General features: G+C 43.4%; 1 protein-coding gene across 1 annotated transcript; it reads left to right on the top strand.

The window, feature by feature from the left end:
- The first annotated feature begins 244 nt into the window (after positions 1-244).
- Positions 245-7,979, top strand: acadl (acyl-CoA dehydrogenase long chain). Its single transcript, XM_018743142.1, has 11 exons — positions 245-393; positions 2,285-2,443; positions 3,004-3,141; positions 3,344-3,508; positions 4,209-4,275; positions 5,347-5,511; positions 5,642-5,743; positions 6,181-6,294; positions 6,369-6,496; positions 6,902-6,988; positions 7,472-7,979. Exons 1-11 carry the CDS (start codon positions 296-298, stop codon positions 7,563-7,565), a joined length of 1,317 nt encoding a protein of 438 aa, XP_018598658.1. The 5' UTR covers positions 245-295; the 3' UTR covers positions 7,566-7,979.
- The last annotated feature ends 10,758 nt before the right edge of the window (positions 7,980-18,737 follow it).

Raw genomic sequence — 18,737 nt, 5'->3', positions numbered from 1 at the left:
CTGTGTTGCCGGGTAGGCTCCGGTTCCCCGTGACCCCGTATGGGACAAGCGGTTCAGAAAGTGTGTGTGTGTGTGTGTGTGTGTGTGTGTGTGTGTGTGTGCATTGTAGCATAACATAGAGGCACATGTGCGCGGCAGCAACAGTCGGAAATCGCTTTTTTGTCTCACGTTAAGTGCCAACGTAGAGCTCGTGTCCTGAGACGGTTTGACCCAGGCTGCTCGCCGTAGTTGGGGGCGTTGTGACCTCGCTGTATTTTTTAGCGCTACCAGTCGGTCGCTGTGAGCACTTGCAGCCATGTTTCTGTGGAAGTTTGTAGGGAGCTGTCGAAGTGGATTAAAAAGTTTAAATGGAAGAAACTTCCTTCAGCAAGCACCGGCTACCGTGGGAGTCAGGTAACCCTCCGATGCCATGGGCAAGGAATATTTTAAGCCTTAATTTTCTTGTGAGACTTTCTTTCTCTCTCTCTCGCTCGGTTGTTCGCGTTTCGGGACAGGCACGTGACAGCGCAGAAGCTGCAGCTGTATTGTAATTGACCCTGTCTGCAAATAAATGCTTCTAAAAACACTTAAGTCTTTACTCTTATTGCGCTTTACCTTCTGCGTCACGGAGCCGTTTTTTGCCTCTCGCTGACCCTGCCGAGTCGCGCGGTGTGGGGCGCTCGAGCAGTGCCGCGCGCGAGACGGGCGCATGCGCCGGGGCTGGAGCGGCTCGTGCGCGCGACCGTACATCGTATAATACAGTATGTATTAAACCATCTATTGCATCGTGTATTCGAGGGGAACCGAGTGAAAAATAAAATACCAAATCATATACATTCGCATGTCGAGTGACAGGAAGCTAAAAAGCTGAATTTACATACCTGAATTATTTTTAAGTAATATTATTTATTTTATAATTGTCATAAAATTATTTGTAACCAGAATTGTTCGTCATTGTAAAAGGTTAATCCCGCAGATAGGTACTGAACGTGGAGTAATAATGCTAAGTAGAGTACTTTCCTCATGGATGCTATGGCTATGGCATGGGATTTGAAACAACATCCTTCAGGTTACAGGTCTACTGTAATTCAGTGAAGTGTCAGTCAAGTGGTGTGTTTTTAGTTCATCACGCACACCTTATGATGCATCATCAGTGGTGTAACCTGGAGACACGGGGCGTTTTGCTGTTAGACACCATCGCCCAGGCGACCCAACCTAACCCTACCTCCAGTTGGCGCTGCCTTGTTCCGAAGGCTCCCCTCTCCTGATCTTCATCCATCTAGATGCCTTCTCCGCAGCCTCGCTACCGGCTTCGATGGCCTTGTTTCTTTGATGTGCTATGATATCCAGCAGGCTCTGGGTTCTGTACAAAGATGGCACTTCCACCCAACTTGCCCTCCAGCCTCTTGAGCTGCACCGCTCCATCAGCTCCCCTGACTTCACCTTCTTCCTCTAATTGGTCTCCTCCACGCATTCCTCCCACGGGATTGCGAGGTCCAGCAAGACAGCCTGTCTGGAAGCTTCAGAGAGAAGCGCAATGTGGGGTCTTAACAACGTCTGTGTGATGATTGCTGGAAATCTGTTGGCTTCCTAAATCGACATGAGTTGAAAATCTCATGATGTCACCAGACACCCAGAGCTATTTTTTTTTTCGTTCCTGTTTTACTCTATAACTCTCTGACAGAGGCTACAGCCTCACCACCCAGCAAGTCTTACCATGTGTGCTGACTCTCTCTTTGGACATAAATGTGTTGGACAGTCAACTTCTCAGGTTAGATGGACTTGGCAGGGTCAAGAACTCGATGCGTCGGGGCTCAGCCCTCCGACATGCTTCCCCGAATAACTTGCGTTTCAACGTCTGTTCCCAACATCGGAAATCGGGAAGGGGGGAAATCCAGTTTTTGGTACAATAACGTTTCCAGTGTTCAAAATACAGGGAAGTTTATGCGGAATAGGTGTTAATGTATCCCTAGACTCGTTCGGATTTTTGAGCCGCTCATTCGTAACCTTTCAAGGAAGATCTGCCCAGTCTACGTATTTCACATTATGGAACGGTGTTTCCTCGTTTTTGGTGAGTTAAGGTGAGGGGCCACATATTGATCAGACCTTTTGCTCTCTTAGAAGATACGAGGTAAATAAAAGAAAGTTTATCAGTGGACTCTGGCCTCTGATGAAACGTGTCTGTCTTTATCTTTTTGCTCTTGTTCATGTGCTTGGTGCACACCGCTGGGTTGGGTGCATAACCTGTTCCACTGGTTGTCGTCGTCCCTCCCCTCCCCCCCCCCGCCCCCCCCCCCGGCATCAGGCTGCAGCACAAAAAGGCCTCTCTGAGCCGCCCGGAGACGGCAAGTGCGAAGACCCTCATGGACATCGGCACTCGTGGGATCTTCTCGGAGGAGCACGACCTGTTCCGACAGAATGTGCGCCGCTTTTTCCAGGAGGAGGTGGTGCCGTACCACACGGAGTAAGTCATGTGGGTCGTACCCTAGTAGCCACCTCTTCTCATAAAAGCTGATCGGCGTTCCCATTTTCTCACTCAAAGCCTCGCCTCCCTTTCACGGCAGTTTTTTGTAGGCATCAAAATAGCTCAGAATTAGCATATGGTCAATAGGCAAAAACTCCCTTTCAGAAACAAGGCAACACTTTACTGGCCAAGTACATTTACCCACACAAGTAGTTAGATGATGGGGCTGCTCATTCAGGCACATTGAAGTACTAGAGTAAAAAGTAGGGAGTATGGGCAAAATACAGTTGAGTGTAATTGTTTACAGGGATCTCTGTGAGTTGTATGAGCATAAAAGTGGAAATAAAAGGTGTCACTGGTGACACTTCAAAAAATATATTGCATCAGGACATAAAATTTGTTACCTAAGTCTTGTCAATAAGACTGGGAGCTGAACACACAGCTGTGTTTGAATGCAGGTTGTGTGTTTGTGTGCGCACCACGTGTGCTCCACCATCAGTAGTGTTTGTGTCCCTACGTGGGCTGGATCCTAACCTAACTCCTCCTTCCTTTCGTCTCAGGTGGGAGAAGGCGGGCCAAGTGAGCCGGGAGTTGTGGCAGAAAGCCGGGGAGCAGGGGCTGCTGGGAGTGAACATCTCCGAGAAGCACGGGGGCATCGGTGGAGACCTGTTGTCTTCCTCTGTGATGTGGGAGGAACAGTGAGTGGACGGCGCGGTCAGTTAGACGCAGCAAACATCACGCAGGTGCAGAAAGTTGCGTTGAGGGCAGTCATTTCACTGTAGCAGTGCTACTGGAATCTTCTGGAAAAACACACCTGTGTGAGGGCAGAAGGTTCGAGCCGTGCTGACTCCCCTGTTCACGCAGCCGGGTTCGTCTTTATGTGCCAGTGTTGTTTTCCAGAATGTACTCCAACTGCAGCGGACCTGGATTTTCCCTGCACTCTGACATTGTCATGCCCTACATCAGTAACTATGGCTCCAAGGCCCAAATCGAAAACTTCATCCCACGGATGGCTGCTGGGAAGTGCATCGGCGCCATCGCCATGACAGAACCGGGAGCAGGCAGGTGAGACCGTGTACGCTGGGCTTCTCTCACTCAGGGTATGTTAGAGGTTAGAGGTTTTAGTGGTCATACGACTTATGACCACCCGGCGCTGTCCCATCAACCTTATTACATTATCATCACTTCTCAGTGTGTGACTCACTTTTATTTACGGATATGTCGCTTTATTTATGTGTGGCAACTAGTAGCGTAGTGGACCTTTGGACCCAAAGGTTGCAGGTTCGAATTCCACCTCCAGCTGTAGTACCCTTGAACAAGGTACTTAGGCTAAATTGCTTCAGTAAGAATTACCCAGCTTTTTAAATGGGTAAATAACTAAAACTCCATTTGGAGGAAAGTGTCAGGTAAATGTAGCATTTACAGAATGTTTGTTTTGTGATTCTATTCAGGTTACTTTTTTATTTAAAATAGTTAAGTGTGAGAGTTTCTATGGTGCAGAAAAGAAAAAGCAAAAGAAAAAACTAGAAATGAAAGTGAAAATAAGAGTGCAGCATGAAAAGAGTTGTAATACTGTACTGAATACATACTGGTTAGAACTGTGATGGTCCCTACTTCAACTTCCACTTACAGCTTTAGTACTTTGTGCATGGTACTTACCCTAAATTGCTCCAGTAAAGCTCTGTAAATGGGTAAATGTTTGGTAACTCAACATTGTAAGATGCTTTGGAGGAAAACATCACCTAAATGATTAAATGTGTTGCAGTGATCTGCAGGGGGTCAGGACCTATGCCAAGAGAGATGGAAGTGACTGGATCCTCAATGGGAATAAGGTAAAATGTGAGACTGACCACTGGGCCAGTGTGGCATACAGCAAAGGTGTCGAATATCAGCATATTGGTCGTGGTAGTTTTGTTCCAGCCGAGGTTCTAATTAATCGCTCGACTTCGATTTAAACTGTTCAGTTAATCACATAGTTTGGATTGTCTCAAGTGAGGAGTCACTCAAATGTTTAAAAGTCAGATCCCTGTTTTACGAGCGGTCGAGGCATGCGTTTTCAAAGATATAAATAAACTGATAGAGGAATATGTTTGTAACTGTTTTTCTTTGCTATCAGTTTTCTGAAATTTCTCTCTAGCAGAATGAGTTGAACCTGTGTTTTTCAACCAATAGATGAGGGAAGATGCGCACGTTCATGAATGAATCGGTCAACAGTTGGCGCCGACTAGGAGTTTGTGCGAATTACTTATTTGTGTTTTCATTTTCAATTTGTTTTAATGGTGCTCAAAAGTAATAAAAATAATAAAGTAACCTGATTTATTAAAGGTCAGTCTGAAATTTTTCTTGAACTTAACCTGTATATGCAGTGCTGCTTGGAAGTATATGAAGCCCTTGTGTCCCTTAGTTTTAACCATGAAATGGTTCTTGAACAAAAATCGGTGTTTCCTCATGTGACATAATAGGTGTGTAATGACCAATTACATATGTTGCTTTAGAGGAAATCATGTGTAGTAGAAACACACAAGTAGTGCAAGTGCAAAAATGAAGCCCAAGCTGATCTGGTTAGACAAAGTAGGAAAGTAGAATCAGTGTATAAATGAATAATTTATTCATGTTACACGTTGATTTTTAAGATTTAACATTTACGTTTACGTACTGTAAATAAAAGGTCAGTGTTAATGAGCTTTTACTGCTGGAGACTTAGTGTTACCACTTCGGAGGTTAGAAATTACGAACAGACTTCCGATGTCTGTTGTCTTTCTAAGTGGAGGACACCATGTTTTTGAAGTTCAGCAGAAGCAACAGCAAGGGTACTCTGCTGTTTGCCGGAACACCCAGTGTTTGGATCCACCAAGGCATGTGGAAATGCTGAACCGTGCTCTACTTCCTCCCTGCATAACCAGGTTTTCATTACCAATGGCTGGATGAGCGACCTGGTCATTGTGGTAACGGTTACAAACCGGGACGCAAAGACGGTGGCTCACGGGATCAGTCTGTTCCTGGTGGAGGAAGGGATGAAGGGCTTCAGCAAGGGGAAGAAGCTGGAGAAGATCGGGCTCAAAGCACAGGTATTTGCAGAGCTCCATTCGGAGGACCAAAGCATCACAGTCTTTCAGTCATCACCTCGACCCCACAACCAGCGCCAACCCAGTTGGGCAGTCGGAGCAAAGTTGAGATTCAGGTTTTCCTTGTGTCCAGGATACCGCCGAGCTCTTCTTTGAGGACGTTCGCCTACCAGCTGAGGCACTCCTTGGCGAGGTCGACAAGGGCTTCTACTACCTGATGAATGAACTTCCCCAGGTGAGAGGAGACTGGTCCTTGAGACTCCTTTGCTGAGTAGGGCAGGAAAGAAAAACAGGAAAAAATGATAATTGCAAACATTCTTTCCTAGTTGTTGTATGCAATATCATGAGTGCTGTGTCTTAGATGGTGTGATGAGTGAGAATGAGTTGCGTTTACGTATCCAGCAGATAGTTGGCAGTAAAGAGTACCAAAACACTACAGGGTTGTGGAACTGCCTTAATTCCTGAGCGTCGGTCATCAGTAACAAGATGACCAAATGATTATGGGATTTATTGCTCAATAATCAACACTGAGTAAGAGTTTGTTGGGACAATGCATTTTTATCTTCTTTTTAAGTTGCTTTTTGGTCTTTAATATTATAGCTTTATGTGGTGTTTTTACATAACTTAGTCCATGAAAAAATCAAGGGATAATATGTTAATCGTTTTTCTCAGGAGCGCTTGCTGATTGCAGACATGGCTATTGCCAGCTGTGAGTTCATGTTTGAGGAAACAAGAAACTACGTCTGTGAAAGGAAGGCTTTTGGCAAGACAGTTTCTCACCTCCAGGTGGGTTCTTCAAAAGATGTGCTCTGCTAGTGGTCTTCGGTACCTGAGTCAGGGTGACCCTCTCTGTCGCACAGACAGTGCAGCACAAACTGGCTGAGCTGAAAACGGAGATCTGCATTGGGCGAGTGTTTCTGGACAACTGCCTGCAGCTCCATGCAGAAAAACGGCTTGATTCTTCCACGGCCTCCATGGCCAAGTACTGGTGCGTATATATTTACTTTTGTTTATCAGACATCTTTCTCTAAGTGATTTACATATTGGAGTAAACAAAAGAGCAAACAAAGCTTTAGACACGGGATCAATGACGCACAGCTTGTTTTGTCTGATAACCACCATGTTACTGGTTCACATCACTTCACTTGCTCCTATGGAAGTGACATTCAGGAGCAAATGCATAGCTAATCATAGCAAATGGTGTTGGACTCATTTATGGAGCTATCAGGAGAGAAGTGGTTCTGAAAGAGATGAGTTTGAGATCCTTCTCGAATACCTGGAGGGATTCAACAGCTCTGAGGGGGAAAGGGGGATTTCTTTCGTGTTGGGAATGATTGGTCTTTCAGGTGGTGAGACTTTTCCTGCAATGAGTGGACATGTTTGCTCTCCACAGGGCAACGGAGCTCCAGAACAAGGTGGCCACGCAGTGCCTGCAGCTCCACGGAGGCTGGGGCTACATGTGGGAGTTCCCCATCGCCAAGTGAGTCGCACCTCTACACCCCTTTGGGGTTACAATCACGGGGAAGAGAGGGTTGAACTTATGACTGACAGCATCACTTTTGTACTGGTGACTTTGAGTGAGACTGACATCAATTTGCGGAAGTTTGATAATGTTGCATCACGGGAGGTAGAGGGGAGCGTAGCGTTTTGAGTCGTCGCCTTTTGCTTGAAGGGCTGGGGTTCGAATCCCGCTCTTGCTGTAAAACCCTTGAACAAGACATTTACCCTGATCTGATGCAGTTAAAATGATCCTCTTCTATGAATAGGTAATAATAAAAAGTAGCTTAGTGTACAAAACGTATTTTAAGTTTAGTGCGAAACATTCACTTAGTAAATAAATAAAAATGTGAGACCAGTTCTCCATTTACAGGCCTGAAGGTCTGAGGATGGGTGGGGGCTGGGGTTTTTTTTTTTTTTTTTTTTGGATCACTGCTTCTCTTCTCACCATTTTCTTTTCCCTCAGGGCGTTTGTTGACTCCCGTGTCCAGCCCATCTACGGCGGGACCAACGAGATCATGAAGGAGCTCATAGCGCGCAGCATTGTCGGCAAGAATTGAGGATGCTTTTCAGTCCAGAAAACGGAGCAGCGTTCAACTCGCCCTCTAGTAATGTGGCTCCTTATGAATAGACTCTGTCAGTGGCTGTCATTATTCCCCAAATGATCTCTCACTAACCTGTGATGTCATAATAAATAGCAGAGGGAGGCAGTGTACACTTTTATGGGTCCTTTATAATAACTGAACTCGGTCTTTCTAAAAGGACTCTTGGCCTTAACACCTTTTAAGGTGCTGCCAAACAGCACTTACTGCTAACTGTAAAAATGTAACAAATATTAAGCATTAATTGAATTTTTTTGTAATCATATTCATCTGATAAATGGTACCAGTGAAAAATGAGTCCACTTGCTACATTTTACATTTATTTGCTCAGTAGATGTTTTTCTCCAAAGCGACTTCTAGTGAATTCTATGTAGTGTTACGAGCTCATGCACATCATTCATCAAGGTCACTTACACTGCTAGATACATTACTTACACTGGGTCACTCATCCATACATCAGTGGAACACACACACTCTCTCTGTCGCTAACACACACTGTGCGTGAACCTGAATAGCATGTATTTGGACTGTGGGAGGAAACAAGAGCACCAGGAGGAAATCCACACAGACACAGGGAGAACATGCAAACTCCATACAGACTGAGTGGGGATCGGACCCAAGTCCTCTCGCATCACCCAGGAGCTGTGAGACAGCAGCGCTACTCGCTGTGCCACCATGCTGCCCATGCTAGAAGGTCTAGTTTTTGTCCACATGTCTCCTCAGCTCTTCTGTAGTAGGTCCCACAACTGTATAACACTGGTGTGTTGCTTTGCATTCATATTCCTGTCCAGCTCCACCCGTAAAGGTGTTGCCCAGTTTGACGGGGTGGACTCTCAGTACTAGTACTCTATGTTAATGTTTTGTATGATTTTGAACGACTGATATTTAGCATTAAGTGCTGAGAAAACCTGTACGAAACATGTGCCTTTGGTCTCTGGGATCCACATGTGGTCAGTATGACTGCCATGTTGTTGCCTCAGTGGACGGTGCTCACTGACATTCACTCGTGTCCATGTCCCATCCCCACAGTGAGCGTCAGGACAGAGGAGACCTCACTGAGTCAAAGAAAAGGCCCAACAGTCATAACACAGTACAGCATTATTTTCCTGTAACACATTAATATGTGATTTGTATGGAATTAATGCACTTAGTGAAAATGGACACTTGTAATCATTTTTAAAATATTTTTTTATGAAATTTTTCATTTTTAACGTCACATTTTTCTCCTGCATTTCCTTCTTTGTGAATTAATAAAGGGATATGTTTATATGCCTTTGGCAGGTGTAACTATTTAAAATGTTTTAAGAGATTTTTTGATAATTTAAATATTCGTTCCAGAACAAACAAGGCACGCTGTGACATTTTCAGTTTCATTTTTGAATTCAGAGCATGCGATTTAGTTAAAATCACCTCTATTTTTATTTGCAGCAAGATAGTTAAATTTGCTGATGAGAGGATTAGAGCCTCAGCTATTGGTTTTACTACTTTATTTTTCTCTTTACAACTTGTGTTGCTGCTTCTTTCTTTCCTCTTCCCCTTTTGGCTTGTGATTAGAGGGACATTGAGTGCCAGTTTGCTTAATAAAAGTACATAGAGTTTATTTTTGCCCGCAGCTTTTGTCCATCTGCCTTTCCGTGTCCAGCAGGTATGTAAAGTCACCTTTTACTTCATGCGTTAAAGATACATCCTTAGTTAGCGGTGTGTCGGAACTGCTCCTGAAGGACCTTCTTCATCTCAGCTCGTCCTCTTCTTGTACACTGACTGTACAGTGCACACCACGCACATCCAAAATCGACACTGCACGCGTGTGGCGTGGCAAACTGAGCTTGTGTAGCTCTCGCAGAACAGTTCTTTTCTCCATTAGACGTTTCCTTTATTTGACTGTTACTGTAAATTAGGTAGAATGATAAATTACGATTAAAAGCCTTATGAATAATCTCTATGATCTCTGTGTGATTGTAATTTGTTTAAATTGAATAATGACAGTTTAGTGTGAAGAAGAAACTAAGAAACCTGACCAGTATTTTCTGTATTGCAGGTATAACTCGGGTAAATTCTCTTGGTTCAGTACAATTAGAATGAAAGAAGAAATGACTTTTTATAGAGGCGATTGAGCAGATTCAAAGCAGATTTGTGACAAAATGTATGCACATGGTACATCAAAGTAAATTTCTCAAAGAATCTCTGGAACATTATTATTATTGCTGTTGTTACTGCTATTATTAGTGTTGTTGAGCATAAGCTATTTTATTCCATTGCATCAATGAGTTAATTTTTCAAAATTCCCTAAGACTATAACAAGTGCCCTTTTGTTTAGATTTCCCCACCTAAACCCCATTTTACTTGCGCATTCAAAGAGTATAAGTTGCGTGATGCAGAAATATATCATTTTCATGTGACACTGTAGATGTGTTATGACAAGTCCATATGTTTCTTTAGAGGAAATTGTGTGTGTAGTAGAAATACACAAGTAGTGCAGGTGTAAAAAATAAGTGAAGCCCAAGCTGTACCGGTTAAACCAAATAGGTAAGTAGAATTAGGTGTGTAAATCATAGTCATGGATTCATTTTTTTTTTTTTTTTTTTTTTTAAGGTTTAGCAACTTTATTTTAATATTTTAATATAAAGAATAACGGCCATCCCTCTAGGAGTCACATACTTTACAGCAGCGCTGTAGAGAGACGGCTGGATGGACAAGTAGATGGGTGCAAGTGTTGTCATCCCCTAAGGAAGTGCAGTGTTTGCATTTGTGTGTTTACACCCTTTTTTTTTTTTCTTTTTTTTTTAAAACTTTATTTAGTAAAGTTATCAATAATACACAACCAAACAACACATTAAAATCCACAATCCAACAAACCCAATACCATTTTCCTACAGTTGGTCAACAAAAGTTGCTAAGCAACCATTACATAAAACACATTATCAAGACAAAGTCTTTCCCATGACAATCCCTTTCTGACATCAAAAAATACAACTGACCCATGTTTTCCCCACACCAACATACCCAGAAGGACTGTTCCCCAGTAGCAGCTCAACTGAAGTCATCATCTTATTACATGCTTCCTTCAAAACACATAAAATACTTCTAAATTACAACATAAAACTTGGTCATACCCCTAAAACCAGACAAATAAATACAGAACAAACATACACATAAATAATCAATATAAAACTCAGTGCACAAAACCACATAGTAAAACAAAACCGTTAAAATCTATGAGTAACACTTATACAAACAACCTATATAAGTTAAAATTATTAGTTAAAAGTGCACAAACCCAAATCACTAAAATCTGTGAATAAATACTGCACAACTAAAAAAACCACACAAACAGATATAAAAAAATAAATATACAAAGGGGTAAGATACAAGAAAGTACAATATGTTTTAAAAGAATGCAGTTCCATAAAGCAAACGTCCATCCTCAGAGCTTCAAACACATTTATCCACGCGGTCTTTCCATCTATCTTTTGCCTCGTGGTAGCCCCAGGCAATCCGATCCCGCTTTATTCTGTTTACACCCTTGTTCCACAAGGTGACAGTCTGTTCACGCTCAGCTGGTTGGGCTGCAGCATAAGCCCTTGATGCCGTAAATTTTCTACAGCATGTCACTTCATGGTTTCCATGGATGCACCGTTTATTTACATGCAGTTCACGCATCTTAGTGCCTCCTCCCCTTATTCTTCACCAATTTGAGTCCTTTCGTTTTTCCAACCGAATGTATAGATGGTTGGAAAATAATCAGAACTGTCCGCTGAAGATGTGGTACTTGGACTTCCTACTTCACTTTCTTTCTTTGAGATGGATTGCAAAGTGTTTGTTCAGTTTGCAGAACACGTCTGTCAATTATTCGTTTTGATGGCCTTTACGTTTCACTTGGTGGCAGCTGACAGGTGTTTGTAGTCATATACTGTTGTGCAGCATGGTAACTGCATTTACTGCCTGCTTACTACCTTCTGCAAATTGTGCTCTGTTACCTTCTGCTGAGCAGCCAGTAGAAGGCGCCACCTCAGAGTGAAAGAAAGGCTTCTGTTGCTCGCATCTCACACACACACACACACACACACACACAGACAGACAGTGCTCTACTGTCTCCTCTGTGTGAAAGTGTTTAACCAGAGCTGTGGGAGCACTAGTGCTCAAATATAATATTAATGTTCGTGTATTCATAAATTCCAGAGTGCACTGACGCATAAACTTTCTTTCATGTATGAGAGGGCTTCCCCAGCAGGGTCCCCCCCCCCCAGTGTCTTTCGGACAGACTTCAGCCCCCTGCCCCCCACAGGATCTGTTTGGCGGGATGACTGACTGCCTTCCTGGGGCCTCGAACCCCAACCGGGGGTCTGTCTTCAGCTCCCACCGGAACCTGTCACCCCGATTTCCACAGCACACGCTCCCACCTGAGCCGAGGTGACGCGTGTATCATGTACGACGCTCGGAGGTCTAAATATAATATCTGGTGTGTGCAGAAGGACATATTTTGTTCTTCCTTGATATGCGTATAATAAGTAATATGTCATTAAGTGCAATTTTAGCTTGTTTGTGAAGAACTTGGAAGCAGGAATATTGCGTTCAGCAGCAGCACATCCTTCTGTCAGTTAGTGTTTATTGGTTATTCTTCAGAGTTTAAATTTATATTTTAACTTATATTTGGTACAGAATTATTTATTTTAATTGTTTGAATAGTTGTTGAAATTTGGCAACAAAAGGAACCCAATAATATAGCAGTTATATTTTCAGAAATGCAAAATTTACAGTATGACTTTCTGTACATTATTTTATTGGCACGAAAATATTTCTTACCTCCCCTGATCTCTCCTTGTGCTCCACTGTAAATAGTTTACATTCATTTACACATTTTAAATCGTGACTCAGCAGGCCAGTAACTTGTGCAATGACCGTAATCAGCTCCGAAATAAATTTACAAATTTAATGTCTTATTAATTTTCGCACAGCTTTTAATAGGAACAGCTGAATGTTTTATTTGTGTCTAAATTTTGATCATTAAATCTGCTCTACAGTGAAATCTGGCTTTTTCCTTCTTCTCTAACGGCTCTACACACACACAAATCTCTTGCACCCTTTTCCAAATGCAAATTGGGAAAAAAAAAAAGGCTACACTCGTCTTACACTCTCCTCTGCTCAAACATGTGGACGTGGGTTCGATTCCCAGTGGGAGCCGAACCCGTAACACCGACATTGAGCTGAGCTTTATCTGCTCCATCCGCCACAAACCGGTGGATCACGGTTCGACCCGATTCTGTCGCTGCCCCCTACTGATGGATCGATGCATCGCTGGAGGATTCTGATAAATTAAGGGGTCCCTCTCTGTCCCCAAAAGGGAAAGGCTCACACGTCCATGTGGCCTTCGCGAATGCCTTCCTGAACCTTTTGGGGGGAAGAAGCGTGCTTTCCGGGGCGTGCGGCCCGAGCTGCTTGCGAACTGCGTTTACCGCAGTCGCGCCACCAGCCGCCGGCGAAGGCAATCAGCCGAAACCCCTTGAATGTCAGGCTGCCTTTTGTTGTTTAATTTATTTCCTGTTCAAAGCGGGGGATGGGGCTCTCGCTGCTCGCGCCCTGCATTGATGTGGCTATAGATGGTGCTCCCCCTGCTGTGGCTGTCGGCAGGACTACCTGGCCCTCGACGCCCCTGCCCCTCCCCCTTCCGCACCCCCTCAGCGCTCACCGCGTTCCTCGGTTCCCCCCAACGTCCTCGCGGTGGACGTCGCAAAATTCCCGAATCCATGCCATCCATGGATATTTACCACGGCATTGTACCCCAGTGCGACTTCCCCGGGAGCGCCATAAGCGAAACGTTCACGTTGTTCACCTGCTAGGATGTTTAAAAACAGGAGCCGCAGGTTCAAGGAGTAGATTTGTCTGGCTGAAAGCCGCTGAATGTTGTCGATTTTTGGGCCCCGCTGGGGTCACAGCTTGTCAGGTATTTGGGGGGGGACATAGAATGTGCAGAATTATTTGGAGGAGTTAGAAATTCTGAAATATTTGGAGGGGCGGCAGGGGGGTTGGCAGTGAATGCATGTTAGAGGAGACCCCACATCTGTTGGGACATCGGCTGCTTTGTAACCACAATGCACTGGATCTACTAATAAATTCATAAACAAATGAATAAAGTATGTCTTGTGGCTCCACCCCTAGACCTCAAAAAAGTACCTTTTCTAGTTATTTTTTTATTAATGTCAGATACCACTGAGTCCCTTACTGGGACAGCAGATGGCGTAGTGCTTAGAGCCATTGTGTTCCAATTAAAGAAGGGTTCGAATCCCACCTCCTACTGCAGCAGCCTTACTGCACCCTGAACCGATACAGTAGAAATGACCCAACTGTATAAATGGGTAAATCACTGTAAGTAGTTTAGTGTAGAAACCTAATATTGTATCAATAAAAAATATTTTATGCTAAAATAATACTAATAATACAATTGAACAAAAGTGCCAGCTAAGCAATAGTGATTAATAGTAGTGTTTAAATAAAAAGTAGTGATGGATCTTTGAGTAAATCCAAACAACCACTCAATAGGCGGACAATTTTAGGTGAATATTAAATATTGATCTTTTTTTTATTCCAACTTTGACACCTGAGACATGTGCTCCCCCTGAAACACTGCTAAGAGTAACAGCATCAGTCGACGAACATTTAAAAACATGCATGTCCTCTGTTTAAATGTGAAAACTGTACAAGAAACACATTTCTGTAATTTGGACATTACTGTCAAATCTTATGTTTTGGTGCACAGGGGGTGGGGGGGCAAGGGGATTTTTTTTCATTGGTGCGAGATTCCAGGCGTCCCCAGAAACCAGCCTCTTCCAGGCCCCCTGAGATTAAGGTATATATTGGGTTCGTGGTGGAGGATGCAGAGATGGCTTTGGAAATAAAACAGAATATTATTCATATTCCTCTTAAAATTCAGATTGCCGGCTGACCCCTGTCGCGGTGGGAGGGAATCACATTTCCAACGAGTTGCCTCGACCGTTGCCTTGACCGATTCCTGGTCTCTCCTGGCGTCTTTCTTCCGTTGTCCAGGAGAAAAGCGGAGAAAAAGAGAAATTAAACCGTCAGCAGACAAAATTCGATAAAAATCAGAATTTGTCTTTTAAAAATCTCTTTTTCATTTCCACTTTATTTTTTTAAAAACTGATGTATTTTATGTTAATTATTTTTATGCTGTGTTTTTCGGGTGCTTCACTCTCACCTGTCTAGAAGTAGAGTTAATGTGGTTAAGGTTAATGTTGGATGCCTGATTTTCATATATATTAAAGCCGGGTGGCGAGGACCAGGTGGGCCACGACAGGGGGGTCAGGAAAACTCTCACTGTTCCAACTTCCAGTTCTCTCTGATTCTGATTCTCCTGCTCGTCCCTGTGACCCTTATTCATATTGGACCGTCAAATAATATTCGCCTCGCACCTCACCAGGGGGCTTGGTGTAACACCAGGGTACCAGATGGCCCAAAGTTGTAAGCGAAGAAAACCTTCAAGAAATGACTTTATGCACGAAACCAACTAATGCTTCAGTCTTTAACTTTTTCAGCGCTTACTGGAAAAAGGTGGAAAATATAAATCATACATTACGAGTCTATAAAATCTGCATTGCACAAGTGTTCAGTACCACCAGCAGGTGGCATAGTGGTTATGGCTGTCACCTCTGGATGTGAAGAACCCAGCTCTGAATGCCCCCTCCTGCTGTAGTATCCTTGATCGAGGTATTTACCCTTATCTGTATGGGTAAATCATTGCATGTACCTTAAAGTGGCGAGCTGTGGAGAAAAGCATTAGATAAACGAAACTCAGGGTCACAACAGATCGATGGTCCAGCTCCTCACCCTGGAGAAGAACACCAACTATTGTTAAACAGCATAAATATTATCCGGATTTTCTCTTTGTACCCAGATGCCCCAGTGACTGAAGGTGAAAATGCTGTGAACACTTTTACCACATGCTGAACCAAATGCTGAACACTTTTACCACAGTCAATGGCAACCTGCTGAATATGACACCTGTGTTTGAAATTCAGTCCCCAAAATTCATTCGTTGGAGTGATCATCACACTTTAGGTTTTTATTTTTTATTCATATATCTCACACTTTTCTCCAAAGCAACTGTCAATATTAGATTCGTACACTAAACCGCTTACAGCGATTTACAGTTTTACACAGCAGGGTAATTTTTGGCCAATCAGCTATCAGTTCAGAGCAAGTACCTTGATCAAAATCTTACAGCAGTAATAAGGGTCTAAACCAAGGTCGCTCGGTTGCACAAGAGTACTCCAAATTTTTTCTTATTAAAGCAACACCTTTCTTATTTGCATTTATTCATTAAGCTGACACTTTTCTCCAAAGCCACATACAACTATTTACCCATTTACACAGCTGGGTAATTCTACTGGAGCAAGTACCTTATTCAAGGGTACTGCTATTGGAGGTGGGATTTAAACCTACAATGTTGGGGTTCAAAGACAAGTGCTCTGACCACTATACTACCAGCAGCTTCCTGTATCCGTAGCGCTATGAGCTACACAGGTATATGCAGGAACTTGCTGTCAAAGAGATGCGCTGGAGCAGAGCCCCTCTGTAAGGCGGTATGTAAAGGGGAAACGTTAATAAGCGGTGCGATGTGTCGGTGTAGCGCGCCAACGCACGTCCGCCGGGACCAATCAGCCACGTCCCCTGAACCTTAACAAAGCTGGAGGTACATTTTTCTCCTTGTCAGATGACATTTTCCCACCTTCAGGCCGCACTTGGTGCTCGGCTCACAACCGCATGGCCCGACAGCTGTTAGATGCCCCGGGATTATTAAGTGGATGGGGGCTCTCGGAGCTCGGCGCGGTGCCGTTAAAGGTGTTCCGTTATCTGCTCAACAACTGATTGAGGGGCTCTCTGACGGGCCCCCGAGCCTCCGGGTATTGCTGCGTAACCTTGCACTGTGGGGGCAGGACGCGTGTGGAAGACAGGGGCCCCTGCTCAACAGAATCCAATTTTCCAGCTCACATTTGTACCCTGTTTCGATCACGCAGAGCAAAAAGGTGACCCAAGGCACACCAGGGAGTGTTGCAACATCCTCAAAGACCACTGGGAACACTGGACAAACCATCATTCACTCAACTTATGATCTTCATGATCGTCGGGTGTTATTATTACACACGGGTCCATAACCCTTTATCCGAAACCTTGGGGCCAGATGCGTTTCGCAATTCAGAATTTTCCAGATTTTAGGAAGGTAACATCACACTTCGTACAAGGCAATGTCATCGTACATTTCAGAACACCCAGTAATCAAAAAATTTTTTTTCTGCAGAATATTCACACTAAATGGAATAAATAAAGACTATAAATAGCATTGCAGTTTTTTTATATAGTACAAAACAGATAAATGAAATAGTGGGATAAATATAGACTATAAATATTCCAGATTTCTAAGGAAAACATTCAGTAAAACAAAGCTAAAGAACCATACATATACATGCAATAGTTCATGACATCTGGTTGCTTGAGGTTCTCGGCGAAGAGGGAATGTCAGTGTTGCCATTAGCATCATCATCGGGTCTTGTTTTGACGGGATGGTGCCAAACCTGTGAAAAGACGTTTGGTTTCCAGAGCTTTTTGGATTTCAGAAATGTGGACCCATGCTTAGCTCATCTAGCCAATAGCCATCATAGTCAGAACCTCCTTTGACTGTGTTCACTATGAGCATGTTCAGTCCTAACATTATATTAAATTAATTTTGCTTTTTCTCTAAAGTGGCACACATTCTTAACCTACATGCAATGATTTACCCAATTTTACAGCTTTTTTGAGAAAAGTAAATTGAATTTTTCTCACTTCTGTCATTCAAAGTTAAAAGACCACAAGTCTTGACCGCATGTCATGGGCTCCCAGGAACAGTTTAAAACAACTACCTATTTGCATAAAAGAGGCAGCTAATCTCCTGTTTTGTGCGAGCACCTCTAAGGCCAAAGGCTAGGGGGCGCTCACTTGGTGCACTGCCTTCCTTTGTGAAGGATTACCTGCACAGGTGTCTCTGACAGCCTGGTAAACACTCAGCTGGTCAGCGGTCCAGCAATTGCAAAAGTATCGACCGTACCGGTCAATGCAAAAATAACAGTCGAGGTGTTTTCTTTCCAGTACAGATGGGCACCTAAATTATTGAGAAAGGGCATTTTCACTGCGGCCACGCAGCCGTCAGTCATAATGGACAGCGAGTTACTTAAAAAAAAATAAAGAAAAAGCTACACCGTGCCTCTCTTACCTTCCGGCTGTGGGTGAAGGGGGGCGAGGCCTGCCGTCCAGGGGGCCATTTTCCAATTTGACCAAACTAAAAAGGAACGGAAGATGCTGAAGTCTTCGAGAGAGCGAATGCCCTTTCAAAAAATTGAATTCAGAATGAAGTGCCAAAAGGCACAATTTTTTATTCAGAAATGGGACTCTGGAGCCTCGGTGAAAGAGCAAACAGGAATACGCTGCATCGGACAGGTTGAATGTCTCTTTCATAGCCAATGGTTCTGATGCGCTGCAAAGCATTCGCATACAAAACATGGATTTTTACCAGTTTTCACCCATATATAATTTATACATTATATGGGATATAAAATTAATAAAAAAGTAAATAATGAATGAATGAATGAATAAATAAAAAACACTGCGATAGATAGATAGATAGATAGATAGATAGATAGATAGATAGATAGATCCCAAGGACAACCAAGAGGTTACAGTATTGTAACGACCCGCGTTACTGGTTTTGTGTAAATAGTTGCATTCTGGGAAATCTGTAAATAATGTCTGTAACCACTGGGGGCACTTCTTGGGTTGACTGGCTGCTAGGGGGGTGGGAGAGAGCTTTGGGGGTTCTAGGTGGGCTGTAAGTGCAGGTCCTAGAAGAAAGAGGGTCCTTGGACTGACAGCATCATTTCCTTTGTACTAGTGTTCAAATAAAGCGTTTGTTATGAATGCTACCTTTGTGTTCTTCTTCGCCCCATCCAAACCCACGGTGCTGCATGCCATAGTATCATAAGCAGTAGATGTAGTGATAGTAGACACTGAAAAACAACAATAAGATTTCACAATGAGGCATAATTGAAGACAAGAAAGTAAAATAAAAACCATTGATCTAAATGG

Source organism: Scleropages formosus, chromosome 14, assembly GCF_900964775.1.
Source record: "Scleropages formosus chromosome 14, fSclFor1.1, whole genome shotgun sequence".
Lineage (NCBI taxonomy): Eukaryota > Metazoa > Chordata > Actinopteri > Osteoglossiformes > Osteoglossidae > Scleropages > Scleropages formosus.
The sequence above is the reverse complement of the archived record's forward strand: the minus strand, read 5'-3'. Positions and strand labels throughout refer to the sequence as shown.

Bases quoted from the DNA above. Each gene is read 5' to 3' on its own strand.
- acadl (XM_018743142.1), top strand. From the start codon at position 296: ATGTTTCTGTGGAAGTTTGTAGGGAGCTGTCGAAGTGGATTAAAAAGT. The intron at 394-2,284 runs GTAACCCTCCGA...CCCCGGCATCAG, and splicing joins CCGGCTACCGTGGGAGTCAG to GCTGCAGCACAAAAAGGCCT. The intron at 6,497-6,901 runs GTGCGTATATAT...TGCTCTCCACAG, and splicing joins GCCTCCATGGCCAAGTACTG to GGCAACGGAGCTCCAGAACA.